The sequence below is a fragment of the Molothrus aeneus genome, chromosome 3 (assembly GCF_037042795.1).
Source record: "Molothrus aeneus isolate 106 chromosome 3, BPBGC_Maene_1.0, whole genome shotgun sequence".
Taxonomy (NCBI): domain Eukaryota; kingdom Metazoa; phylum Chordata; class Aves; order Passeriformes; family Icteridae; genus Molothrus; species Molothrus aeneus.
Window position 1 is genome coordinate 2,331,293 of NC_089648.1, and position 27,920 is coordinate 2,359,212.

The 27,920-nt window shown below is 42.4% G+C and overlaps 1 protein-coding gene and 1 long non-coding RNA gene across 2 annotated transcripts in view; one reads left to right on the top strand and one right to left on the bottom strand.

Annotated features, from left to right (window-relative positions):
• XPO1 (exportin 1) overlaps window positions 1-20,450 on the top strand; it is a 34,057-nt gene extending 13,607 nt beyond the window's left edge. Inside the window, exons 5-25 of the mRNA XM_066546023.1 lie at window positions 5,103-5,164; window positions 5,242-5,286; window positions 5,374-5,555; window positions 6,032-6,080; window positions 6,174-6,293; window positions 6,400-6,528; window positions 7,089-7,247; window positions 9,561-9,758; window positions 10,357-10,495; window positions 11,758-11,939; window positions 12,733-12,889; window positions 12,998-13,161; window positions 13,727-13,861; window positions 14,735-14,918; window positions 16,061-16,167; window positions 16,522-16,716; window positions 17,168-17,336; window positions 18,079-18,213; window positions 18,330-18,489; window positions 18,568-18,664; window positions 19,401-20,450. Of these exons, the coding sequence (XP_066402120.1) occupies window positions 5,103-5,164; window positions 5,242-5,286; window positions 5,374-5,555; window positions 6,032-6,080; window positions 6,174-6,293; window positions 6,400-6,528; window positions 7,089-7,247; window positions 9,561-9,758; window positions 10,357-10,495; window positions 11,758-11,939; window positions 12,733-12,889; window positions 12,998-13,161; window positions 13,727-13,861; window positions 14,735-14,918; window positions 16,061-16,167; window positions 16,522-16,716; window positions 17,168-17,336; window positions 18,079-18,213; window positions 18,330-18,489; window positions 18,568-18,664; window positions 19,401-19,547 (2,915 nt within the window). The 3' untranslated portion in view covers window positions 19,548-20,450. The remainder of the gene's footprint in view (window positions 1-5,102; window positions 5,165-5,241; window positions 5,287-5,373; window positions 5,556-6,031; window positions 6,081-6,173; window positions 6,294-6,399; window positions 6,529-7,088; window positions 7,248-9,560; window positions 9,759-10,356; window positions 10,496-11,757; window positions 11,940-12,732; window positions 12,890-12,997; window positions 13,162-13,726; window positions 13,862-14,734; window positions 14,919-16,060; window positions 16,168-16,521; window positions 16,717-17,167; window positions 17,337-18,078; window positions 18,214-18,329; window positions 18,490-18,567; window positions 18,665-19,400) is intronic.
• A 3,525-nt stretch (window positions 20,451-23,975) lies between these two features.
• LOC136555142 (uncharacterized) lies at window positions 23,976-27,623 on the bottom strand. Its single transcript, XR_010783430.1, has 2 exons — window positions 27,199-27,623; window positions 23,976-25,666 (listed from the first exon to the last, which is right to left on the bottom strand). It is a non-coding gene; the product is annotated as an uncharacterized lncRNA (long non-coding RNA).
• Between the last annotated feature and the right edge of the window lie 297 nt (window positions 27,624-27,920).

The following is a 27,920-nucleotide window of genomic DNA, read 5'->3' on the forward strand; positions in this document are numbered from 1 at the left end:
GGCTTCAAATCAGTTTTACCTTATATCATAATTTATAAAACATGGCTTCTGCATGTCTGCTTGGTTTGTGTAGTAAATACAGCTGACAAATCTTACAGATGTTGGTGAGGAGGAAGCTGAATGCATTTCTGAGGAAACCACTGTTGCCCCTTTGTAGCAACAGCAGTGCTTAAGAGTTAAACTCAAGATCAGATCTGAATTAAATGGTCAGTGAAAAAACCAAGTTTTTGAAATTACTTCCCTGAAACTTGTTGGTAGAAATGAAGCAATGTTGCTAATTACAGAGCATGAACCGTAACTTTTTTACAGGTTTTTTTGTTTGTTTTTAACAAGTTGTACATCAGAATGACTGGTTGGGCTGTGAGGTTAGCCAGAGGCTTGTTACTGCTTCTGTCTGTGTGCTGAAGGGTTTCAGCTTCCAGCCTTGAATTTCAAATGCAAGGAGGAAAATGCTTTCTTCAGATGTCTTCTTTAGACATGAAGCTCTGAAGTTTTTCTTTTGTTTTAAAATAGCTTTTGGGTTTGAGCTTTTCTGGCCCTGCTGGCTTTTAAGTTTTGTAAAATAGCTTTCTGTTCCTCAGGTGGTGGTGTTTGTGAGCACTTACAAAAAGTGAGTTTTATCTTTCCAGAATTCTGAAACAAGAATCAGGCAAAACAATCAATTTACAATTCTAAAATACTGATGTTTTGGTGGTTTTCATTGATTTTTGGTTTGCTTTTGGAGTTAGCAGTGGGAACTGGTTGGTTCTGTAGACAAAAGTGGAGTTTATGAGGCACAGAAGGGGTAAAATTCAGTGAAATCAGATGCCTGACCTGCGTGTTCAGCCTTGAGACATGTTTGGTCATAGCCCCCAGCGATGGTTAGCCTTGTCTGGGTGATTTATTTAGTCCTGGGAGGGTGCTTGGAATGGCTCTTCCACGGACACAGATGATGTCATGTGGTTTTCATTGAAGCTGGCTGGGGTGCTGATGGATTCCAGAACATCCCAGGCAGTGCTGAACCTGGCTGCCGGCCAGGCTCTTGTACCATCATTCTCAAGTTGAATTCTGGGTTTATTGAGGTGTGCTACTAAATTGCTTTAAACTCTGATATCCTTTAGAGTTGATTGTTTAATAACACTCCGAGAGGATGGCATTTGATTAAAGTGCTGTGGTCTCCAAAGGATTTTCTGTGGCAGTGTGAAAACCTGCCTGCAAAGAAAGGCTTTTTGGTCTCCAGTGCAGTGATAGGTTTCATTAATCCTGCATTGTGAAATGAAAGACTGTTCCCCTGAACAGAGAGAGCTTGTCTGGAGTGTTTGGAGCTGGAATGGATAAAGCACTTCTTCATTATGAAACACAAATTGCTTGTACAACTTTGCTCATCCTGAAATGAAAAGTGAAGTGTTCAGAGGTGCACCTCAATGTTTTCCAGGAAGGTCCTGGAGTTGAGTGCAAAGCTTTTGATGCAGTGGAAGCTGCTGTGGAGGAGGTTTGGCTGTGCAGTGATGAGATATTTTAATGGAAATTCCTGGCCTGCTTCATGATCTTTGCTTCTCTGTAATGAAGAGGGGATGAGCTACATGGCACTTCTGTGTGTGTGTCTGAAGACAAACTCTGTGCCTTTTCTGTTGGAAAGCAAACAGATCATGGATTCAGTTCACCAGTAAAGGTGATTGTGGGACTGTATGGGAAAGCATTGTTTCTTAACACTAAAAATAAGATAAGGCATTTTGACTGCATTTTGGGACTAAACAGTTCAGTGTAACTGTGTATGCATACAAACGTCTCCAAAGGGGACAGCTCAGCTTTAGCATTTGAAATTCTAATTTTGATTGCAAAATGTTAATTTGCTGAGTTACGTTGCCCACCTGATTCATTTGTGCCTATTATACTTTAATACAAGCAGAGACTTTATGGATCTTAGTAAATTAGAGTGAGCTTGCATCTGCAGCACCAGCTAGAATAGTTTTTGTCACTTGTTAAATGCTTGTGCTGTGATTGCACAGAAGGCTCTGCCTGTGTGCCTTGAGGACAGGAGGGATTGTTGCAGGTGTGTGTTTGCTGATTGTGTCCATGGTTGTTTACCTGCAGTGCTGGGCTGTGACAGGAGCTCAGGGTACACAGAGTGCAGGAGAGCTAATGGCTTCCTAGAGCACTTCCAAAGGTTAAACTGGAGGATATTTCCTCAAGTTCAGGCTGCAGAAATTACTCATAATGTGACGTTCCTCGCTGTCCCAGTTCCACTCCAAGCATTGCAGAGCTTGGGTCACTTGGGAAAACAACTTTCCCTCCAGGAAGGTTTCAGTTTTATGGATGTTTGCCTCTCTGTCGAGGAGCAGCTTTCACAGAAGGATGACAGTATCTAGTGGATATCCAGGAATGTTCTGCAAGGCCTCAAGTTCATGCCCTTGCTCTATCATCCCTTTTATGGGACTTTGTACAAAAGCACTTCTCGGGCTTTGCTTTCTAGAAAATTCCAGCAGTGGGGCTGGTCCAGGCCTGGAGCAGGGGCTGCTCCCTTTGGGTGTCCTGAGATCAGTGCAGTTGCAAGGTCGGATAATCTTTGGAGAGCATTTTGTGTGTCCTGGGTGTTGTGGTTGGTGTGGCTCTTGTTTTGTTTTATTGGAAGGTCTGTTTTCCTGCACTGTCTGTCTCTTCCTGCTTGGCTCAGTGAAGGGCTGAGCTTGGCAGTTGTGGTGTTGGCCTCTTCAAGACTTGTTCAGCTGCTTCTGTGATGGAAGGAGACCTTCTAGGCAGTGGTTGTGGGGTTTGTGCATGTCCTGTGCTTTCCTTTCTAGCATTGCACTTCCTTTGAAGTTCCCCAAACACACTGCTTTTAGCTTATCCCATGGATTACTGCCCCTCAACAGTTTCTTGGACATGTTCTGCTGGAAAATGCTAATAAGCCTTTGGGTTGATTTTTGTCAGAATATAAATTTGACATATATTTGTTCTGATGAAAATTCTCTTTCCTATGGAATAATAAATAAATGAGCTACTAAATATGGAGCAGGAACCAGAACACTTGAAGTTGAAAAAGTATAAAATGACATCTTGTGCCAAAAGGAGCATTAGAGAATTGGATAGCTGCTGCTTTTAGGGGATTAAGAATATGAGTTTGTTCACTGGATGGACAATCTCAGGAGCCAGCAGCGTGATGTGTGAAAGGGAGCAAACTTTTTAGGTTGTCTTTTGAGCAGTGGTCACCAGTTTTACTTTTATTTTTATATTTTAAATAAAGAAACTGTGAAGCAGAGCAGCTGCTCTCCTGTGCTGGTCTCAAGGCCGGATCGATGGCAGCACAACATTGGAGTTGTTAGTGAACAGCTCAATGCCATTGATGCAGCAAGATGGACAATGCCACAGATCTGCAGTTGGAACTCTAAAAGCAATATTAACTTTTAAAATCCTTTTTGAAATGCAAAGAGTTGCAACAGTAGGCTTCCCTTAGTGGTTTGGCAGATGGTTATAACAGTTCAGTTTCTGGCACTGCAAACCTATTTCCATACTGTTGGGGGGCCTTCATCTCTCATTTGCTAATTACTGTGATGCTTCAGCAGAAAGTGTGTTTTAGGTTTAAAACATCAGTTTTAAAACATCACCAAACACCTGTGATGCTTGGTGATAACTCTTAGCCAGTGCCTGACAGTGATACTTCAGTAATGACCATTCTCCTGGAGATTGATGTGGGGATTGATCCCAGCTGATGATGATGAATAGTTCCACTTGCAATTGGAACTACCTGCAGAACAGCTCCTGTCTAGTATGTATCTAATGGCTCAAAGTCTGGATCTAGTTTTTCCAGATTTCATGAGGGTGCAATTAATAAATTGTCCTTTCTAATCCTCTTGCTTAAGCCTGAAATGGAGAAAAAAAAAAAAAACCCTACTAAATTTAGTCAAGTCTTAGACAAGTTTTGAAACTTAGAATAGAGGGTGTGGATTATGTCTCCAACAGAAGACATTCTTCTGAAAGTGACAACTTCTGCAGTCTTCAACACATGCATGTTGTCTGCATGAGTCAGCTGACTTGTCTTGTAGAAGAAATGATTGAAACAAGATTTTTGGGTTCATGAATTTGAATAGCAAAGCACCCAGCAATTCTCAAACTTCCTTTAGACAAGAAAACACTTGCCTGGTTTGAAGTGTGGTGTCAGAGCTGAGCTCCTGGAATGTTCACCTGGGTCGGGACTCCAGGCCCTCTGTGCGTGCCTTTTCCTGGATTTGGGTGGTTTTGTACAGAATGGATATTGTCACTTGGAAAGTCATTGTTCCCATGGGTTTAGGAATTAGGAGTGAGCTGAGGGTTAAGTGGCAAAAAAAAATTTTGGGCAGTGTCACTTCCCCACAGTGATTGGGGTTTTTCTGGTTTTACGGTGGAACTGAAAACTCTAAAATAGTTAAAAAATATTAGTAGAAAAAAAGAAACACAACAAAATGAGTAGTTCTAACACACTGTGTGTCCCTGGCTGTCCAATTGCCAATGTAAGGTAAAAAAAGAAAAAGCAACAAAGCAGAATTTACTGAGATGGTGGACTCACAGCATCCATATGTGCTATAAAAGCCAGGTGGTTCACACTCAAATTGTGCTGTATTAGTGAATGAAGGTTTGAGTTCTGTTCTTGTAAGATTTCACAGGAGAAGCTTTGCTAAGCTCTGACTTTAAAATGCTGTGCATAGGAATTCCTGTTCTTAAAATGGATCACCTGAGTGGACTGGAGCATCTGTGAACTTCTGCCTGCAGTGCAGGTGATGTGTCAGAGCTTTTCATGCACTTTAGCAAACCTGGCATTACAACTGGAGTCACACTTGGGAAGTTCTGTTTATTCTTAGAGTTCACTTACAGATTACTTCAAGGACACTCTAATCCTCAGTCTTTTGCTTCATTGAAATAGTTTTGGTGTAAAGCCATCTTGTACATCTAAAATATCCCCTGTCAGGATTGATAAAGGTGCATTTTCCCCATGTAGCACACAAGAGGGATGCTCACTGACTCAGGCTTGTCTGGCCTGGTAGAGGTGTTTCTGGTTGAAAACCATGAAGAAACTGAATTCAGAAATACTTGTTGCTGCATCTGTGATATCTGGCATAGCTGAAAATAAATCCCTTCCTCTTCTGCAGGTATTAAAAAATACGTTGTTGGCCTAATTATCAAGACCTCATCTGACCCAGCGTGTGTAGAAGTAAGTGAGGAATTCTCAGGGGAGGATGAGGGAGGGGAGCGTTATGCAAAACCTGACTCCTCTCTGCTCTTTTCCAGAAAGAGAAAGTGTACATTGGGAAACTGAATATGATTCTTGTTCAGGTAAGCCAGAGTTCATAACAGTTTGCACCTTGCTGTGAAGTCTGTGCCTTTGCTGTGTGTCTGACGTGGGGCTGGCTCCCTTGGCAGATCCTGAAACAGGAGTGGCCCAAGCACTGGCCCACGTTCATCAGTGACATCGTGGGGGCCAGCAGGACCAGCGAGAGCCTCTGCCAGAACAACATGGTCATCCTCAAACTGCTCAGTGAAGAAGTGTTTGATTTTTCCAGTGGCCAGATCACTCAAGTAAAAGCTAAGCATTTGAAAGACAGGCAAGTATATCTGTTTAAATCTTGATGAGCAGAGTAGGCTCTGTGCTTGCTGCTAAATAGTTGCTCTCACTTGGAGCCTTTGTGTGAGCACCCACAGCTGTGTAATTCCATTTCTGAGCCCAAGAGGGTTAGTGATTTTTCTTTGAAGCACTACTCCTTAGGGGATCCCTAACTTCATTTTGTACACACAGGGGTTTGTACCTTGCTGCAGGTAGCATCTGTTGACTGATGGTTCCTATGCTTTTAACATAGCATTCAGCATTGATTGGTTGGATTTCCTTCTTTTCTTAGAATTGAGCTGCAGGCTTCAAGCTACCTCAAACATGGATTATTACCATGAAAATGGGGATAAACCAGGTGGCTGTAGAATGCCTCTATGGCATCTAAGGTCCTCTTAAGGACCTGTCCTGTGAGCATAGATATTTTGATTTATGAAGTGTGGAAATGCTTAGTTTTCAATTATTTTTTTTTTACAGCATGTGCAATGAATTCTCTCAGATATTTCAGCTGTGTCAGTTTGTGATGGTAAGTCACATTTCTTTAATGATGTTTTCAAACTTCCCCCCCTTTGTGCCTAGCAGTGTCACAATGCCATAAACTCCAAAATTTCATTTACAGGAAAACTCCCAAAACGCTCCCTTAGTCCATGCAACTTTGGAAACTTTGCTACGATTTCTGAACTGGATTCCTCTGGGATATATATTTGAGACCAAGTTAATCAGCACACTAATATACAAGGTATTCTTGCAAAGAAATGATAGCTCTTAAAATCTAAATACAAATTGCAGAAAAGATGTACAACACTTCTATAACGCTCTTTTATTTTTTTTTCTTCCCTCAACAGTTCTTAAATGTCCCCATGTTTCGAAATGTCTCTTTGAAGTGCCTCACAGAGATTGCAGGTGTCAGTGTAAGCCAGTATGAAGAACAGTTTGTAACACTTTTTACACTGACCATGATGCAGTTAAAACAGGTAAACATTTATCAGAAATCTCCCTTTGAATTTCATATCACAAAATCCATTTCTGTAGAAAGTTGCCAGGTTTATGTTCATTACAGAGCTCTTGATAGGAAAAGTATTGTTCTTTGGTGGTGTTTGTGGCTTGATCAGAAGATGCCAAGTGTGTTTTTCTGAACTTGATCCAGCTGCAGTTCTGCTCTATTGCTTTGATTAATTTGAGAAATATTTTGAGCCCTTGGGCTGTCTCATGGGGAAATGTGAACTGTGTGTCTCAAGATCTAAACTGACCTAACTTCTGCAAGTTTCTTTTTAATTTTTGGAAGAGATAAAACCATACATCAAATTTGTATAATCTGATCATTCCCTTCTGAGCAGTTCAGATTCAGGTACATGAGTCCCTTCCTCAGTGTATTTATATCATAAGTGGATGGGTGAAGGGTTTTTTTGTAACAATCTTTTCCTGTCTTGATAATGATGGTCCATCTTGAAGGTTCATTATAAAAAACAAAAAGCAGCATACTTGTTAATAAAAAGTATAAAAAGAGAAATTCTTGACGATTTCTTTTTGTCAGATGCTTCCTTTAAATACCAATATCCGACTTGCATACTCCAATGGAAAAGATGATGAACAGAACTTCATTCAGAATCTCAGTTTGTTCCTCTGCACGTTCCTCAAGGAGCACGGTCTACTTATAGAGAAAAGGTTAAATCTGAGGGAAACACTAATGGAGGTAAGCAGCTTGGCTTATCTGCTTCAGAAATGTAGCAGGTGTGTTCTCATGCTCAAAGGATGTGATATTAATGCAATTTCTAGATCATTGTAATTAAAGTTGGGAAGAGAAAAAACCAGTCAGAAAAACAAAACCCCCTCAACAGTTTGGTTTCCTAGTATGCTTCAATGGCCTTCTCTTTTCAATGATCCTTTACCAGTGCAATGTCTGAAAACTTAACTCTGTCTCACCCTCTTTGTTCTTGTTCCTGCATGGAAGTGTCAAATAGTGCTTCAAAGTCAATTAATATATTGTTTTTCCACGGGTTTACATGTTCTGTTTACCTCTCCCATGAAGGTGTGTTGCAGTGACTTCATCAGTCTCTGTTGTCACTGAGCACCCAGAGCTGCTCTCAGGGTCCAGCTCATGCTCCAGGCCAGTTCCTCCATCCTGGAGTAGTTTCCTGCCTAGTTTGCCATTTCCCAGCTGAAAGGCTTTAAGTAGTCTTCAAGAATGAGATTTTCTATGCAGTAAAGACTCTGTGTGCCAGTGGCAGAGCCCTACCAAGTGACCGTGACAGTAAAGCCACTGGGATTGTGGCAAATATTGGAGATTCAGATAAGAAGGAAGGGTTGGAAAGGCTGAAGCACTGAGGGAACTGCTTCATGCTGTGGTAGGGGTAGATCCCAAGATTAGGGTTTTCAGTTGTGGTGTTTCAGTTGTGAATAGCATTTTTGCTGGGATTGAACTGTTCTGTGGTGACTTTTTTGCTACTGCTCCACTCCAAGGGAATGGAAGCTGCTCCATATCCCTTGAAGCACCATTTTCTGTGTGCAGAATCAAGCCCTGTGCAGGCTTGGAGGTTCTAGGCTGAGGAACTGCCCTGAGACAGGGGGAGAAAATCACCACCCCAATTTTTAAACCTGGAGACCAGGTATATTGGGAGGGGGAAGTGCATTTTGCAGGTTGATTAGCTGTAATCCAGTGTGCCCATCTGAATTCCAGTCTGTTCTCAATATCTTCTGGAGGTAGCCCTCTACAAAAAACAAACAAACAAAAAGGTATTATTAAAATTGGCTGCAAATATCAAATTATTGTAGCTCATTTAGAAGATGGACTCAGAGCAGCTGGTAACAGTTCCAGATAATTCCTGAATTTGCAAGTAGTAAGCTTTTAAAATAACTGGGAATCGGGCACACAGCTCAAAGCTCAAGTTTCTACTTACACTGAGGCTGTACTAGGAAGGCCTGTGTAAAAAGGCATTTACAAAACTGGGTTCTGAAGACTTTCAGGCTTGAAGTGTTTAACAAAGTTCTTATGCCTGCCTAAAATGATTGCAAATTAAGCTTCTGTAAGCTCTGGTGTAATAGAACCTAAGTACAGGTTTACTTTAAAAAGCTGTATCATTCTAACCTGTTAATTCCTGCACTTTGGACGTAGCAGCTGAAATCATTCCATGGATTCACTGGATCTCTGCAAACTAGCAGAGGAATCTACATCAGTTATTTGAAGTGAAATTACCTAGAGAAATTGATGTATAAAGAGCAATGTACAGGTGTCCTGAGTCCCTCTTCTGACACTGTAGGTGGAGATGCTGTATCAGGTCTTTACCTTTCAAAGTGCTTAATGTTGGCGTGTTTAATCTATGAAAATATCTTCAGATTTTATAATTTCATTCTGTTTGTTCACTAATGGGCAATTGCTTTGATATCTTTCACCAGGGACTGCATAATAAGCTTAGGCAAAAGAGGTTTGTCTGTGTAGTTTTAATTTCTCGGGTTGGCATCTGAGCTTGTCAGAATTGCATCAGTGGCTTTCCCTGCTCAGCCTGCTCTGGCTGTTCTGTCAGGAAGGAAGTTGGAAATGTTCTGGTAGATGACTTCTCTGAAGGCAAAGGAGCTGTATGCCAGGGTCAAAGGATCCAGAACAAAGTAGCAGCAATGGTCTTGAGAATAGCAGTCACTGACAGCAGCTGGTGAGGCTTTTTTGAGGTTCTGAAAATGACTTGCAGAAGCTCCAGAGGCTGTGGGTTTGATAATTTCCAACCAGGCTGGTTTGGTGATGGCATTTCTAAGATGTCTTTAGGCTATTTCAGATTAAAGAATACAAACACACTTTGAAAATAACAACAAGTGAGGGAGTCCTTTGTTAGGAGTTGTTCTGCCAGTCCCAGCTCTGACCTGCAAGTAATGGCATTGCAGTGCCAATGCCTCTTGTTCCAAACTCTCAGATTCACTTGGCATTTGGTCAGGATTTGGATAACTGAACTTGAATCCATGTGGTTTGATCTGCAGATACACTCACTAACTGGGTGTTCAAACCACTCTTTTCCAGGCTCTTCATTACATGTTGTTGGTATCAGAAGTTGAAGAAACTGAAATTTTCAAGATTTGCCTGGAATATTGGAACCATTTAGCTGCTGAGCTCTACAGGGAGAGCCCGTTCTCCACGTCGGCGTCGCCGCTGCTTTCAGGGAGCCAGCACTTCGATGTCCCTCCAAGGAGACAGCTTTATTTGCCTGTTCTGTCCAAGGTAACCCATGCTCAAGGGGGAGGGCACTCTGGAGATTCAGCTCCTCTTTCTGAATTAGAGAGTTCACTTCGTGGAAGGAGAGACATAAGAAAATTTACCTTAGAGTAATCGATAGTTGATTCAACTCTAGTTATAGAATCAATGTGGAAATACTTTAAGATGACACCAGTATATAATAAGATAATTAATGTGATATTTCAGCTTTTTTAAGATGCTTAATTTTAACATAAATCTGAATTAAGCAGTTTCTGTAAACAGAAAGGCTTGAGGTGTTAAAGAGTTGGAGGAAAACCCGTGTGTTCGGGAGAAGTGGTCCTTAAAAGACCCCTAATATGACATAAGCATTTTGAACCTCTGGAAAGTGTAAATGTTACATAGGTTGGGGTTTCTTTAAGTACTCTGCTTGTTCATTGGAGGGAGAGAAGTCAGCAGGCTCTGTCCTCACTGGAAGAAGCTGGCATTTGTTAGCTGCCATTTCTGTACAGCTGGTTGTACCCTGTGTGTGGCTGAGGCTGCCTGGGCAGAGGGCTCTGGAGCCACTTGTGCAGCTGGGAGAGAGGTGGTGGTTGCAGTTTGATGGAGTTTGAGCTTCCCCCAGGTTCGATTGCTCATGGTGAGCCGCATGGCCAAGCCTGAAGAAGTCCTGGTGGTGGAGAATGACCAAGGGGAGGTGGTTCGGGAGTTCATGAAGGACACGGATTCCATCAACTTGTACAAGAACATGAGAGAAACCTTGGGTAAGTGAACTGGCTGCAGATGGCCCTGGCTTTGTGCAGCTGCATCACAGTGCTGCAGTGTGTTATCTTAGCATCTCAGCTATGGTGTGGGTGAATGGTTATCAGCAAGGAGTACTACACAGGCTGCAAGGGGAGGAGGCAGTGCCTGCTCTGAAGTTTCCTGTTTGAGGCATGCAGTGGTTTATAACCTGATGGAGTAGTAATTCACTACTTAATTTTTGTTCTTAGGTATTGCAGTGATGATGAGTATAGTTGTCAGATAATCCAGGACATTAAACATTCAATGTTAAATTTATTTTCTCAAATGCAGATGGGAACACTGAGTGTTGAGCATCAGGTTGATGCTCTAGGAACGTGTGTGTTGGAAAGCTTGTGAGATGCAGAGTGTATGTGGGTGTAGTGGGTATTTTTATTCTCACCTGTCTGCTGGGTATGTAGGTATAGCCGGTGTTAAATTAACTGTTTTAATACATTTGCATTATGGAATGTGAAAACCATTTTTGTTTTGTGAAACAATTACTGTATGTCCTGAGCATAAGTTGTTTTGCCAGATACAAGATTATTTCTATGAAAATGCAGGTCAGGTTTGTTATTGCTTATGTTGTGTTACCTATAAGATTCACTTGGAGAAGAAAAGAAAAAAAAAAGGGGGAGAATGTGGTGGAAGCTGTATTTTGTGGTACAGTAAAAATCTATTTCTGAACCTGGCCATAAATTGCTCTTGACTTGCTGGGATTTAGAGTTTTATATTGGAGACACTAATCCTATTAGGGGCTGATGCAAGTGACTGAGTTGTGATACCTGAATCTTCCACCTAGACCTGTTCAGGAGCATCAGCTCCATTTTAATTGTGGCTTATTGCAACCACCAATAAAATACAGAGCTGGAGAAAATGTGTGGGATTACACACTGTATAATGTCCCCACAGGCAGCCAGTCCCATATTCCTACAGGCCATCAGTACAGATGCCTTTTGGTAAAAATTTGCCTTGCCTTGGTGTCACGTGGGACATGCATTGATTTAGACTTTTCATGTTACCTGCATGTGAAGTTTTGCTGAAGTTCCTTAGAACTTCAATTCTCAATGAAATTTCTTGTCCATCTTTAAAATAATTTGAACAAATTTCTGCCTTGTGCTGTCATGACTTCAGGAAGGAACCAGGACAATTTTACCTGAGAGCTTCAGTGGGTTTTTATGGGAAGTGCTTATGGAGTTGAGCTCCAGGCTGCTGCTTTCAAAGGTTCCACATTGATCTCTTCCAGTTTATCTCACACATCTGGACTATGCAGACACAGAAAGAATTATGACTGAGAAGCTCCACAATCAGGTGAATGGGACGGAGTGGTCCTGGAAGAACCTGAACACGCTGTGCTGGGCCATCGGCTCCATCAGCGGCGCCATGCACGAGGAGGATGAGAAGAGGTTCCTGGTCACAGTGATCAAGGTATGCTGGGCACAGCCTGCTCACACTCCAGTTTGTGCTGCAGAAACCAAGCTTGCAGAAATCCTGCTCTGTCAGCTTAGAGAGGCTGCCCTGCTGGAGAAGAATAAACGAATGGGAAATCTTCCATGCTGAATTTAGGGGCGATGAATATGTTAGCGATGAACAATGCATTGATCCAAGGAGCCTTTGCATCAGATAAAATTTAATTTATGGTTAAATGTGTTCTTTGGGGATGCAGAAGAGATGGAAAAGGATTGCTTTGGCAAAGTGGCAAAGCCACCCCATGGCTGTAACTAGCCTAACACCTTACACCTTTGCTATATCTGTATATTCATTGATCAAACTCAAAGTTTGGTTAATATGTGGATAATATTTTTACAAGAGTAACAGACTTTATAAAGTCATACAAAGGTGCTTACAGAATATTTAGTTTTTAATCATACAGAAGATGTAGTTTAACTTTGTCTATTTGATGTGGAGCCTGTATTTTTATCTATCAGCTACTCAGCCAGTATTGAGTAGTGTAAGGCTTGTTGAACTCCCCCTGCAGGAATCCTTAGTTATAGTTTAAAATGGAGATTGCTTAGTTTAAACACTGTGATCAGGGTTTGGATAAAACTTGAATGATTGCATCGTCCTAATCTTAACAGACTTGTTTGGGTTTTTATTTCTTCATTTGGATTTTGAGTTTGACTGTGGGCAACCACCTTTAATAGAGCTGCTTATAGGAGGTTGTGCTTGTAATGAAACAAGACAAACTTGAAGAGGAACCTAAGAATCTGTTGTGTTGTAGGATCTCCTGGGACTCTGCGAACAAAAGCGAGGGAAGGACAATAAAGCCATTATTGCATCAAATATAATGTATATAGTAGGTCAATACCCACGGTTTTTGAGAGCTCACTGGAAATTTTTGAAGACAGTAGTCAACAAGCTGTTTGAATTTATGCATGGTAATTATCTGCTTTTTTTAATTTGCTGTTTTAATAATTAAAAAAAAAAAAAAGCCTATACGTGAAGGGGAAAAAATACAAAGGAGTAACTGCCTGAATTTCATTTAGAAACCCACGATGGTGTCCAGGACATGGCTTGTGATACCTTCATAAAAATAGCACAAAAATGCCGCCGACACTTTGTCCAGGTTCAGGTGGGAGAGGTCATGCCATTTATTGATGAAATCCTGAACAATATTAACACAATCATCTGTGACCTTCAGCCACAGCAGGTAGGTTCTGTTTGGGGCTGGGGATAATTGCTAAAGATTAATGCACAGTTCCTTCCTGTTGAAATGTGGGGGTGTTTTGCACACCCATTGAATTATATTCTTTAGTTTTCCTTAGGGACAGTGTTAGAGTATGAATGCCATGATCAAGATGCATTGCTGAGATGTCAGTTGGAGTGTTTGGAAGGAGAATTAAAGTGCATTTAGTTGGAATTTTGATTTCTGGAGTGTCTTCAAGAAGATACTGTGTGTAACTTGGTGATTGTGCTTTGGGAAGAGCAATATCCTACTCTGAACAGTTTATACCTACAGCTCTTGTATTTGGGGAAGGAGGGAGTGAGGAACAATCCAAAAAGGGAAAATGCAAAACTCAGTGCTTTCCAAAAAAGGAGCAGTGCGCACCTGCACACTGAATGCACAGAAAGTTCAGGCAGAGTGGATCTGGCACCTGGAAGAAGATCCTTCAGGGTTGATGGGAGCCAGTGCACAGTTCAAACATGTCTGGTAGAACTGAGTTTTTCCTTAGTCCCTTTTAACCCTGGTGTTTGTGGTGTTGCTGTTCCCTCAGGTGCACACATTTTACGAAGCAGTTGGATACATGATTGGGGCACAGACAGACCAGACTGTGCAGGAGCATCTGATAGAAAAGTACATGTTGCTGCCCAACCAGGTGTGGGACAGCATCATTCAGCAGGCAACAAAGGTGAGCTCTTCCATTTTAATGTGTTCTGGGTCCAGGTCCAAAACCCTGCTAAATGTTTGCCCTGCCCTGGTTGTATTTTTCACACTGAGTGCACAGAGTTGGGCTGGACTTCATTACATGATGGCTGAGACAGAGATTGACATGACAATGGAGGTGTTGTTTTGAGAGAGGAGACTTAAATGACAGAACAAATACCTGTTTAAATTTGATTTAAAGTACAATCTGTTACTGTACAGAATTCATTTCAGTAGTTTTTTTCTAATGCTTCCCTTTCACTTGGCTTTTGGGTAACAGAAAAGTTAAAATGCTAAAAATACTGCTCACTGTTCTTCCTTTCTGCTCCCACCAATCTCTTAATAAAGAGAATCTTTTCTTACTTTGTCTTCTATTTCTTTCAGTCTTCTGAAAATACTTTTATCTCTACACATTAAAGAACAACAGTCTTGCACTGCACAAGAGACAATCCATTTGCAGTTAATCTAATTAAGGGCCTGAACCTTAAGCAAGCTTGAGTTACTTTTCCTACCCTGACTTCTCCCAAGAACATACTGCATTTCCATTGGACCCCTTCTATCTGTTTTCAACTTCTTCATCTCCTTGGTTTTTCTTCTTTCTCTAACTAGAGTAATGCTTGTAGCACTGCAGCAAAAAAATTCTGCAGAAAAGCAGAATGAAATGAAGTTTTATCCTGACTCTGTTGGAGGTAGTGGCAAATGCCATGAAATAAACTGTGGGATCTCTGTAAAAAGTCCATAAATTTGAGGGATCTGTTCTTTAAGGCAGTATATAAATTGTTTAAACTTAGGCTTTTATATTAAAAGCCAAAGGGTGGTTGTGTTCACTAATGAAGATGAACTCTATTTTTTTTCACAGAATGTTGATATTCTAAAGGATCCTGAAACAGTTAAGCAGCTTGGTAGCATTCTGAAAACCAATGTACGAGCATGTAAAGCAGTTGGCCACCCCTTTGTGATTCAGCTTGGAAGAATTTATTTAGATATGCTGAATGTGTACAAGTGCCTAAGTGAAAATATTTCTGCAGCTATTCAGGCGAATGGTAAGAAATGCCATGTTCTCCCTGGAAATGGGGTTTAGCAGTGTCTGCCATTGGGTTCCAGAGTACATCCCAGTTAGGTTAATTTTACTGTTTGGGACAGTGGGGAAGGACTGAAAGTGCTCCCTTACATCTTTGCTTGTTAACAGATGTTGTATTCAAATAAAGAACTCCCAGCTTCAGAGGGAGGAAGAAACCTCTATAAATGATCAAGTTTAGGAGAATGCAGAATACCAGGGCTGCTCACTTAGAGTTGATAAGCATCTTGCTGAGATGCAGTGTAGGTAGCCTGTGTTCTTTTAGCTTGCTCTGGTTTTGAGTATTAAAGGACTGTCTGTAAATAGGATGCTGTTCATTGCTTCAGAAAATGTCAGCAGGCTTTGGGATGAGTGTGTGCTGCACCAAGGCTGTCTTGCAGAAATGTAATGACTGAAGATGCCTGAAAGTCCTGGTAAACCAGGCTTGCAATCACAGGAGGAATTCTCAATTACCTCCCTTATTTTTACCAGCTAACTTAGGGCCTGTGGCATCTCAGCAGAATGTGCTTCTGTAGTAGTCCTTTACAGGATGAAATGAGTCAGTTGCTGAATTCTGTGCTGTGCCCGGTTTTCTGGCCAGTGCACAGGGTGTACCTGGGAACTGGAATGTCAAATGCAGCTTGGTAACTGCACAGCTGCTTTACCTTGAAGCGGCTTCTCGGAATTCAGGGTAGAACTGGCAGAGAAATCAATAACTTCTCATTCAGCTGATCTAATGGCCAGAATTCATCATTGCCAGACACAGTGAAGTTGAGGAAGCAGTTGCTGGGGCTGAGGGCCTGGTGAGCTCCTGGAGTAGCAACTGCTGTGATTGCAGTTGCCTCAGAATGTTTTTACAACTTGCCAAGATTAAAGACAAAGGAAGTCTTTAATAGTTTTTGTCATTCAGATAAAACAATCAAGTATTCTGTTTTGTTAATATCAAGTTAATTTGATGGTGGGGTTTTTTTGGTGCTTTTTTTTTTGTTTTGTTCTGTTTTTTTGAGATTTTTTTTTTTTGGTTGGTTGGTTTGGTTTGTTTGTTTTGGGGTATATTTTTTTTTGTTTGTTTGATTTGGGGTTTTTTTGGCACCTCACACAATTAACTGAAGCTTTAAAATTTTCCAGGTGAAATGGTAACAAAGCAGCCCTTGATTAGAAGTATGAGGACTGTAAAAAGGGAAACTTTAAAATTAATTTCTGGCTGGGTGAGCAGGTCCAATGATCCGCAGATGGTAAGTGGATGCATTTTATACAAATAACCCCTAAGACAGAATTGGGAAGAATTCTGCTTTGTGTTCAGTTGTTGGTCAAAGGAACTTGCTTCAGGAGGTGTGTAAAATATAATGGAGGAAGTGGAATTAGAAGAGGTAAGCCTGAGCAGTGTTTGAGATACTTCAGTTAATTTTAGCTGAGAGTAATTATAAAGGGAGACAAGGAGATTTAAGATGGAGACAGAGGATGGGAACTTCAACTTCCTGAGGAAAAGCCTCACTGTAACTGAAGGAGGAACTAACTTGGCTGCTGACTGTGCCTGAGACTGTGCCCAGCAGCTGCTCTGCTATAACCTGGCTTACTCTTCCACCCAGGTAGCTGAGAACTTTGTTCCTCCGTTGTTGGATGCCGTTCTCATCGACTACCAGCGGAACGTGCCGGCGGCGCGCGAGCCCGAGGTGCTCAGCACCATGGCCATCATCGTCAACAAGCTGGGGGGACACATCACTGCTGAAATACCTCAGATCTTCGATGCTGTCTTTGAGTGCACATTAAACATGATCAACAAGGTATTTCTGTTTGAAGCTGGGGATGAGGCATCTCCCTCTGAATGTCACTGCAGCGTGTGGGATCTTGGGATTTATTTGGTTTTTTTTCCCAGTCACAGAGCGCGTTTGTGGCACTTGACAAGATTTCTGCTCAGATGAATGTACTTGTTTTATAGCTGAGCTGCCTAGTTAGGTATCTTAAATTGCTTTAAATTTCTTTGGTTAGTTCTTGATTTAAGCCATTAGTAATTTTTCTGGGGCCTTGGCGTGCTGCACTTCTGCAGGCAGAAGTCAAATGTCAGTGTAGGAGAAAGTGCTAAAATTGATAAATATTTCAAGTGTAAGAACACCACTGCTGCTCAGTCCATTATTTCCTCTATAAGTGTGCAGTATGTACTGCCTTGCTCTGTTTAATGGAAGATGCTGTGATGGAACTTAAGGAAACTTGGCTTTTTTCCCCTTTCCCTTCTAGGACTTTGAAGAATATCCTGAACATAGAACAAACTTCTTCTTGCTACTTCAAGCTGTAAATTCTCACTGCTTCCCAGCCTTCCTGGCCATTCCACCTGCACAGTTCAAACTTGTCCTGGATTCTATTATTTGGGCTTTCAAACACACAATGAGAAACGTTGCAGATACAGGTAAATGGAAGTGTTTAATACAGATCAGAGATTTTCTGATAGAATGCTGTTCTTTTTTTACCTTTTCTTTAATCAAACATAGCATATTGTTCACATGATTCTGCATTTGCACAAGGATAGAATTCCTCTGTCTCAGCTCCAAGGTGTCAGCCAAGAATCCATGGATGGGCTGAGATGTTTGATGGTTGATTCATTCCTGTAGCTGGAAGACAGCACTGTTACAGTTTCTTCTTGCTTTCTTTGCCACCTGAGCATTGGCAGTCTTCTGAAATGGCTGAACATTTTAAGCAGCAGCTTAAAATTATGCCACAAAAAATTGTGGAACCAGTGATTCTTTTAGGCATTTGGGCATGGGGAGAAAGGATGTTTTTCAGTTGCATTTCACCAAGTAAAGTAATTGAAGTTTCCATTTAAATCTAAACATTAAAATATCTTTCTCTGTTTAAACGGCCAACATTTGTCTGGGTAGAGGGTTTTTGCTCATCAAGAAATGTGATTGGCTCTTTATGCTAATGATATGCTAATGATAGTATAATGAAGCTGAAGGGGCGTGTCGTGTCTGGGAGGCAGTGCCCTCTAGTGCCAGCCTGGGCAGTGCCTCACAAGCCCACCACGTGTGCCATGCTGGGCATCCTGCTGCCCATCAGGATCTCTTGGGCTATTCCTGTTATTGGGAAAGGCCAGAATCTCCCAGCTGTTGGAATATTGTTCTCCTGGTCACTTTTCTATGCCTGTTGTGCAGGACTGCAGATCCTTTACACCCTGCTGCAGAACGTGGCGCAGGAGGAGACGGCTGCCCAGAGCTTCTATCAGACCTATTTCTGTGACATCCTCCAGCACATCTTCTCCGTGGTCACAGACACCTCCCACACTGCAGGTGAGCAGGGCCTCTGCTTCCAAGCACCCCTGAACATCACAGGAATGGCTCACATCCTGTTCTGAGTAACAACTGCTTCTGAATACCAGCTGCCTGTGTGTGCCTTTGATCTGCAGGTTTGACAATGCATGCGTCAATCCTTGCCTACATGTTCAACTTGGTAGAAGAGGGAAAGATAAGTACTCCTTTAAACCCTGGCAACCCAGTGAACAACCAAATGTTTATTCAGGAGTATGTGGCTAATCTCCTCAAATCTGCATTTCCTCACCTGCAAGAGTAAGTCTGCCTTGATTCATTCATGCTCCTCGGTGGGTTTTTATTTCTTGGGATTCTAACTGATGTGTTTGCTGTTAGTGCCCAGGTTAAGCTGTTCGTAACAGGACTCTTCAGTTTAAACCAGGATATTCCTGCCTTCAAGGAACACCTAAGGGATTTCCTGGTCCAAATCAAGGTGTGTTGGGCATGCTTTTCTCAAAAAATTAAAAATTATTTTCAGCAGGATATTGTTGGAAAGCTTTTGGGCAGTGTGGAGTCAGTGCTTGTTTGAGAATTAGAAGTTATTTTGCATCTTTTTAAAATGCAGTGAGAACTCTGTCCAATGGCTTGTGTGACTGAGTAGTGTTCATGGAACCTGTTTCACTGGGATTTCACTTCACAAATGGGTTTGAACATCATTGCTCGTGTTATGCATTGTGCACACAATCCTCATGTCTTAGGACAACTGCAAAACTAAATCTAATGGGAAATTAGTTTTTAGTTTTAATCTAATGGAAAATCTGTTTTTAAAACCAGATTTTTTTCATTCTGCTTGGAACTGGGACCAGTTTTGAAATTCACTACACTAATGCTATGCCTTTATTTTTTTCTAAGGATGCTGGAATGATAAGATTGCAGGAAATAATTTGCTAATTAGGTTTGAGATTGCAATTGTCAGGTATTTCAGAATTGTAATGATTCTGCTTTAGTGGGGATAGACTCCAGCTGCTGGGTGTGGCATCCCATTCTGTAACACATGGTGAACATCTTTAAATATTGCTTTATATTGGTTGTGACCTTAGGAACAGAAAACCATGCAAGTAGCCTGTCAGGGAACAGGAAGGGAAAATGTTTCCTGTATAATTTTGGAGGCTATTACTTTGCCTTAAGCACTTGACAATAAAGTGATGTTTTTGTGTGAATTACCCCAGGAATTTGCAGGTGAAGACACATCAGACTTGTTCTTGGAGGAGAGAGAAACAGCCCTTCGGCAGGCTCAAGAGGAGAAGCATAAACTTCAGATGTCTGTACCTGGCATCCTTAATCCACATGAAATTCCCGAGGAGATGTGCGATTAAAACAAAAATAAAACAAGTTTTGCAGTTTTCTTTCTGTACAGCTACTTTGTTGTGATAGAAGAAAACAGCACTTGGATATTTGTTGACCAAAATGATGCCAATTTGTAAATTAAAATGTCACCTAGTGGCCCTTTTTCTTATGTGTTTTTTGTATAAGAAATTTTCTGTGAAATATCCTTCCATTGTTTAAGCTTTTGTTTGGTCATCTTTATTTAGATTTGCATGAAGTTGAAAATTAAGGCATTTTCAAAGTAATTACTTCATGCCCATTTTGTGGCTAAGGGGAAAATAGGCAAAGCGTAACTTGTAAAAGACTATATTGCAAAACAATACAATTTCCTGTCAGAGTATCGATTTTTAATTCGGAGTCATTTTCTTTCTAGTCTGTCCTGCAGTCTAGGAGAAAAGGTAAAGAGTAAAGCAGACAGAATTAATTGTTAAGCAGAGGATTCTAGTGCTGCGTTTGTTCTGATCAGTTAGCAGCTTTCTGGACTGAGTGGTAAGGCTATAGGCTACGTGTATTTGCAAGTTGTATGGCAAGTTTGCAGCAAGATCATGTGCATATCATCCCATTGTAAAGCAACTTCTAAAGAGTATGGGAACACAGTACAGTTAGTTATTTTTACACAGTTCTTTTGTTTTTGTGTGTGTGCTGTCGCTTTGTCGACAACAGCTTTTTGTTTTCCTCAATGAGGAGTGTTGCTCATTTGTGAGCCTTCATTAACTCGAAGTGAAATGGTTAAAATATTTATCCTGTTAGAATAGGCTGCATCTTTTTAACAACTCATAAAATAAAAAAAAAAAACTGGCTTTTGAGATGACTTATACTAATTTACATTGTTTACCATGCTGTAGTGCTTAAAGAACACTACTTAAGAGCAAAATAAACTTGGTTTACATTTATTTTTCTTTCTTTGGCTTATTCTTTTATTGGATGAAAATGCTGTGATCATATTTAAGATTTGTATTTGAAGGCGTAGGAAAAGCTCCTTGAGGTCTAGATAACTGTTGCTTCTGGCTTGCCTCATCTCAAGGACTTTGGTTGTGCTTGAAGTTACCACGAACTAAGTTGGGTTCCATTTGGAAGTACAGTAGCTGTTCTGACTTACCTCCGTGGATAACTATTCCATACCACGTTACTATAAAATGCCAGGAATGAGGTACTCTTGCTCTTTCTCTCTCTGGACTCTTTGCAATTTATTTCAAAGAGGTATTGCACTGTATCTTGACTAAACAGTTAATAATAGTCCATGTTAATAACATGTGTAGACAAGATCTACGGTTATTTTTCTACCTAAAGTTTTGTAGTTAAATGATTTTCACAGATATATGAAGCAGTATGAACACTAAGGTTGTGTACAGTCTTGGCTTCCCCCTCTCTGTCGTGTCTCGTCTCTGTTCTCTAGCAGTCTGTGTCAAGCTCTCCCCAGGTTTCTCCATGGATTTGGTCTCCGGGCTGTTGTGGGATGAGGTGTAGCCATTGTCAGAGCTGTCCCAGGGGCCAGGCAGGCTGGGGCTGTTGTGTGCCCCTCGGTGGGCTGTAGTTGTTAGCTTTGTGCTGTGTGTTCCTTGGAGTAGAAGTGCATGAGTTAGTGGTGTTCCTGTAGGATGTAGCTGTGCCCAGGATGTTTCCAGGCTGGGCTCTGGCCCCTCTGTGGCTGGGAGCATCTCCTGTTCCTTCCTGTGCTCGGCCCTGGCGAAGCTCAGTGGCTCCCACGGGCAGGGCCTTGGGCAGTGGCACTGCCTGGAGACCCCCTGAGACCCCCATGGCTGGGACTGCCTACAGCCTCCCAAAATACTGCCACAGTTCCAGAACCCATTTCTTACTCTCCTTAGAGCAGCTCCCAGTTCCAGCTTTTTCATGTCTTCCCATCAGCCTGGAGCCTCCTGCTCCACCCTCAAGGCGATATTGCCTTTATTGGGCAGGTTAAAGTACAGCAGTTGAGGTCCTGTTGAGGGACATGAAATGGCTTGGGAGCAGCAGCAGAGCTCCAGCTCAGCAGAGGCCGTGCAGAGCAGTAAGAGAAGGTGATTAAAATGGAAATGAACCCCAGCAATGGCGTGATGGCAGATCACATCCCGTGAGTCACAGAGCTGAAGGCTGAATTGGTTCTGACTGCACTCAGAACAGCTCTGAACAGAAATACACACACTTGTGTGTTTGTGCTCCGAACAGAAATACACACATGTGTTTGTGCTCTGAACAGAAATACACACACGTGTTTGTGCTCTGAACAGAAATGCACACACGTGTGTGCTTGTGCTCTGAACAGAAATACACACACGTGTGTGCTCTGAACAGAAATACACACACGTGTGTGCTCCGAACAGAAATACACACACGTGTGTGCTCTGAACAGAAATGCACACACGTGCTTGTGCTCTGAACAGAAATACACACACGTGTTTGTGCTCTGAACAGAAATACACACACGTGTGTGTGCTCTGAACAGAAATGCGCACATGTGTGTGTGCTCTGAACAGAAGTACACACACGTGTTTGCTCTGAACAGAAATACACACACGTGTGTGCTCTGAACAGAAATACACACACGTGTGTGCTTGTGCTCCGAACAGAAATACACACACGTGTGTGTGCTCTGAACAGAAATACACACACGTGTGTGTTTGTGCTCTGAACAGAAATACACACACGTGTGTGCTTGTGCTCTGAACAGAAATACACACACGTGTGTGCTTGTGCTCTGAACAGAAATACACACACGTGTGTGCTTGTGCTCTGAACAGAAATACACGTGTGTGCTCTGAACAGAAATACACACACGTGTGTGCTTGTGCTCTGAACAGAAATACACACACGTGTGTGCTTGTGCTCTGAACAGAAATACACACACGTGTGTGCTCTGAACAGAAATACACACACGTGTGTGTTTGTGCTCTGAACAGAAATGCACACACGTGTGTGTTTGTGCTCCTTCCTTCCTCCCTTCAAACTGGAGTTAGGCTGAGGCTCACGGTCTGCTTGTTCACTGAAATTGAAATGTGACCTGAACTCGCAAACAACAAACCCAAAATGTATTTTTTATGTTGATTCAAAGAAGAGCTGTTTGGTTATTTTGATACTTTAAGAGTTCTCTAGTAACAGCATTCTAATCTTAGGTTTTGCTTCCCTTTTAGATCTAAAAATTTAACTGTGGTCTTGTCTTGTTCTCTTAAGATAATTGGTGCCTTTCCCTGATCTCTGCAGCTGCTATAAAAATGCAGCTTCTGTAGAGTTCTGGATACCATTAAAGATTTGACTGGTGTGTGTGCATATTTCTAGTGCAGTTATCCTGAATGTGAAAAAAAAAAATAAATAAAAGACAATGTACATCTAAGAAAGTTCTAGTTCTAATGCACACTCTGTAAATCAAAATATATGGATAAAAAGCATGAACCATCATATAAACATCTCCATAACTTGTAATTATATGTAAACCAATGTTTTGTGCATATTTCTATACAGATTTTACTAAAAAAACCCAAAAAACAAACCAGTTCTGTGTACTCCAGGTACATTGATAAATACAAATATTTCAGGGTGTTTTCTGTGTTTACATGGATTGATTGTCAGCTGATGAAGACACCCCAAGTACTTTGTTTCAGGCTGCCATGATGTGTTTGCTACTGTAACTGAAGCAGATTATCTTCCAAAGCATTTTAGGTTAGTTGGTTTTGGTTTTTTTAAACTAGAATAATTTGGTGTGTGTTAATCTGATTGGTTTAAGTGAACTATTTTCCAATAAAGCTAATATTTATGCAAAAAAAAAGACTTTAGAAATGCTCATCTCTCTAGGAAGCTCTAAGAGTTATTGCTGATAGTTTCTAGCACTGAAAAGGCAATAAAACTTCAGCTTAAAGGGGGAAAAAAAAGAAGAAAAGATGCTGAAAATGATGCATTAAATTGCCTGAGGTGAGGAATTTGCCTTGGTGCTGTGGTGAGGGACCAGCCTGTCCCAGAGTCCATTTATCACTGGCTAAATGATAATTACTGACCCCAGACTCCAGGGGTGCTGGAAGGTGTGGATAAACTTCCTTCTCCTCCCCCTTGCTAGATGGAGACAGCTCTTTAAAAAAACTAAAAGAATAAACCTGTCCAGTAAAAGAATCATCCTGTCCACCTGCCCCTCAGGAATGCTTCTCAATCCTTGAATTTATTTTTAGGCTTTCAGCTTCAGGACATCCTCCCCTCACTGTCCAAGGCTGTCCCTGTCAGCAGGTTCCTTGGGAAAAGGCTTGGCCATTCCCGTTAAGGGAATAATTTTTGGGGTCATTATCCCATGTACAGCGCACCTCAAGTACCTAAAAGTCACAGATTTTACACCTACAAACCTGTGAGCTTTTCTTTGTGTTTCAAGTACAAGGAAAGATGGGATTGAGGAGGAAGGAGTATTTTGGAGGTTAAGAGTTTGGAAGAAAACAAAACACTCAGCTTTTCATTTTTATTTACTCCTTGTAAATAAGTCACCCAGCACTTTTCCTTGGGTAACCTCTTCCCAGTCTCAGATCAATGTGGGGTGCCTGTTTGTTGGTTGTGAACACCCATGAAATCTTAAATCCTTTTCAATAGTCTCAGCTTCTCCTGAGCCTTGAAGTCTGCAGTCTCTTGTGGATCTTGTGATTTCAGCAAAGATTATCAGCAATGATCCAATCTAACACCTGGAGTGGGGAGGGGAGGTAAAATTTTCCCTCATGTGTTGGGAGCAGGCTCCAGCCCCCTTCCTACCCCACTGCTGGTTATTTTAACAGGGACATTGCTAACCAGACAGGAACAGCTCTCCAAAGGAACACTGCAAGTGTGTGTCACCACTAAAAAGTCCAAAAGAGGCCCAAATGTACAACAGGAGCTGCCTGGAACACTTTGGGAGTGGTTCAGTTTCTGGTGGCAGCCTCATGCTCAGCAATGCCTTGTCTGTACTTACATGATATCTGTGGCCAAATTTTGAGTATTCTGTATTATCTGGGGTAAATCAATTTGGATTTGTCTTCTCAGGGTGCTGTGACACCAAAGCCTAGTTAGACATGGGCCCTGTTAAAAAGCTCAGAGTGCTGAAAGAGCAGTGGAAGTCAAGTGCTGAAAGTTAAATGTGGGTGAACTTGATACTGACTGTTGTTGATGGCCTCCAGTGGTTTCCAGCAGCATTCCAGACACGAGGTCAGAGATTTAACTGGAGTCCAGTTAAACTGCTAGCTCAGTGTTGGGGCATGAATTTTGAAAATTCATATTCTTGCTCTTGGATTAAGGATTTTAGTTTTGCCCAAGTCTTGCATTTATCTAAGTTACTCCTCCAGAAGAGCTGTGCTGGCACTTTACCAGAGCAAATATTCCCAGATGAGGAGCACTGCAGCCAGGGGAAGGGAAGAGGCCTCCTGGGGATAAAACAGCCTTGCTGGGATGGCACTGAGAGAGAATAAAGGTTAACAGGAAAAACAAAGCATGCAAGAGCAGGAGGCTGATGATCTCTGTAACCAGGCCACTGACAGGTCTTGTCTTCAGCTTGGAAGCAAACATTTAATTTCATTTAAAAGAATTCAATTTAGTCTCTAGTTAAAAAAAACAAAAAAAAAAAGGAAACCAGCACAGTAAAAGGAATCAGGCTTTCAATATTGTGTTCTGCTCAAAAGCAGGAGTGACTCAAGGTCAGCCACGCTCTTGTGCTCTACTCCTTGAGCCTGGCACGTGACAGCGGGCTCCAGAAGGTCCCCTCTGGGACTCCGGTGTTTGTGAGGGGCTGCCCTCAGCTCAGACAGCTGATTGCTCAGGAAAACCATCTCTGAAGATGTTCTGGCACTTTGAGTCTGCTGGAAAAGGTACTGCAGGGCCTGCTTGAGGAAGGAAGAGCAGAGGGAAAAGTGCAAATTCAAACGGGATGATGCAGACTGTAGAGTGAGGTGTTCTACAGAAACTGAAATCCTCTTGGACACACAGAAGGTAAGGCAGCACAACATCAAGTGAAAACTCACACATAAATCCTCTGGTCTACATTTTGACGGACCTCAGGCTTTGAAATCGGTGCTGTAGAAGAGAAAGGTGTCACTACATTAATTCAGGCAGGAGCAGAACACAACTGCAATGTTCTGGACTCCTTTTATTCTTCCATGATGCATTCTCAGGCCAGCTGGAAGAGATGAAGCAACCAAAAAAGGCTTGACAGGGTCCAGTACATCTGTGTCATTTTAATAACTAAACCAGTTAGCAATTAAATAGTTGTTATTATTATGGAGGTTTAGTGATGTAACCAGTTAGATTAATAGCTAACTAGCTCGTGCTGGTCAGATTTCTATCAACAGAAAATACATAATTTAGAAAAGACACTGTCAGGAATTAAAACACCTACAAATTAAATATAAGCAGAAAGATTAGTAAAAAGTTTCAGGGAAGTTTTTAGGTTTTTACTCACAGTCTTCAATCTCCCTCTTGCATTACTGCCCCTTGTTATTCCCATTTGAAATACATCTGAACTAACATGTTATGTGAATTAAAGTGACAGACAAGGAATCTGTGTCTCCTGTAGACTCTCAAGTTAATTTTCTGTATTAGTTTAAAATAGTAAAAGGAAATTTCAGCAGGGAATATTTAGGAATAGCTATCTTTGTTGATAAGCTCACCATGGAAAGTATTTCAAAACCAAGCAGTGACAAGAATTCTGGGTGAAACATCATTTTAGTATATTCCTGACTTGCACTGTAGTTGTTCCCTACTTGTTGTTTACAGTTAATTGTCTCTTACTTTTGAACAGCAGTGGGATTTTTAATCTTAGTTTAACACAGTGACGCCTCGAGGATTGTTTGGAGCTGAGCATTCTGTGGCCTGCAGTGGGAGGTTACACACACAACCACCACGCTCTTATCAGCCTGGATAAATATGCACACGGAATTAAAAAAGCACAGAACTGGATCTCCACCATGCCAGCAGATTTAGTTCAAGTGGAAGAAATACGAGACAGCCACTGAGGAATTCAAAACAACTTTTTTTTTTTTGTTTTTCCCCCTCATTTGGTGATTCTATTTGACTTTCTGCTAAACTATATGGCATCTGCATTGCGGCTATTAATAGATTTGGGTTTTTAATCCCGTGTACAGGTCGGTGCGCTCGCAGCACTCAGAGTAACACGGACTGGCCGCTGGGTGGTACTGCAGAAATAAAAACAGCGCTTCCTACTCGGGAAGTGCCTGCTGAGGGGAGAAACACCAGCCGAGATCCATCATGTGATCCCTATTCCACTTACATGTACCTGGGAGAGGGAGCAGCATTCAGAGATGGCAAAAAAAAAAAAAAAAAGAAGGGTTGGGCTTTTTTTTTAATGGAAAACAGATGCTTGCCTGAATTTTGGCATCCACGGGTTTGAAACCTCGGTCAAAACGTACCCAAGGCAGACTGAACTAACTGGTAGTTGTAACAGCATAAATTACGTATCCTCAATTAAAGTTTTTCGTTCATTTTCACCGTGTCTTTTATTTAGAAAAGGCTATTTCCAGCCAGTCACAGATGCCATTTCTGATTGTACAGAATAAATCACGGTGCAACAAGGGGGGGGGGGGGTGGGAAGCAAAAAAAAAAAAAACAACAACCAAAGCTCCCCCTCCCCCAACAAAGTAGGGCAGAAAACTATGAGGTAAAAATAAATTAGTTATTAGTAGAAAACGCTACCGTAGCCCTCCAAACGCCCATTCCCGGGGTCCGGGTCGGCGGCCACAGGTGCCCCCGCTCCCCTCAGCCGCGCTGGGCGGGAAGGAGATGGCGGCGGCTCTTCCGTCCCGCGCCCCGACGGCGGAAAACGCCAAGAAACCACCCCAAAGACCTGGAAACGCGCCTGGAAGCTGGGAGCTTCCTCGCCACGGAGCTCGGCTTAGCGTGCTAAGCGCTCTCTTCAGGCGGGAGGTCCCCGAGGCAGCCCGGCGAGCGCGGCTCCAGGCACCGAGGGAAGGGGCGGGCAGGAGAAGCCGCTCCCCCGGCGCTGTTAGAGCGGAGGCGTGCGCGCGTTCCTGGCGGAGATTCCCGGCGGTGGGAGGCGGGAAGAGGGCAGGGAGAGGGCAGGGAGAGGCGCTTCCCGCCCTTCCCCGGGCGCGCGCCCAACCGCCACCGCCGCCGCCGCCATTTTACCCTCCCGCCCCCTTGCCTCCTCCTCCCCGCTCGCCATCCCGCCGCTCGGAACCGCGGTGGGAAGGCGGGGCGAGAGGGAAAAGGGAGGAGGAGGGACTCGGCCACCTTCGCCTCCTCCTGCCTGGTCGGAAACTGCCGAGCGGCGCCCGAGCGCCCTGTCCCCCCCCTTCCCTCCCGTCGCCTCCTCCTCCTCCTTCCCCCTCAGCAAAATGGCGGCGCGTGGAGTCCCTGGGAGCCAGTGAGTGACTCGGCTTCTCCTCCTCCTCCTC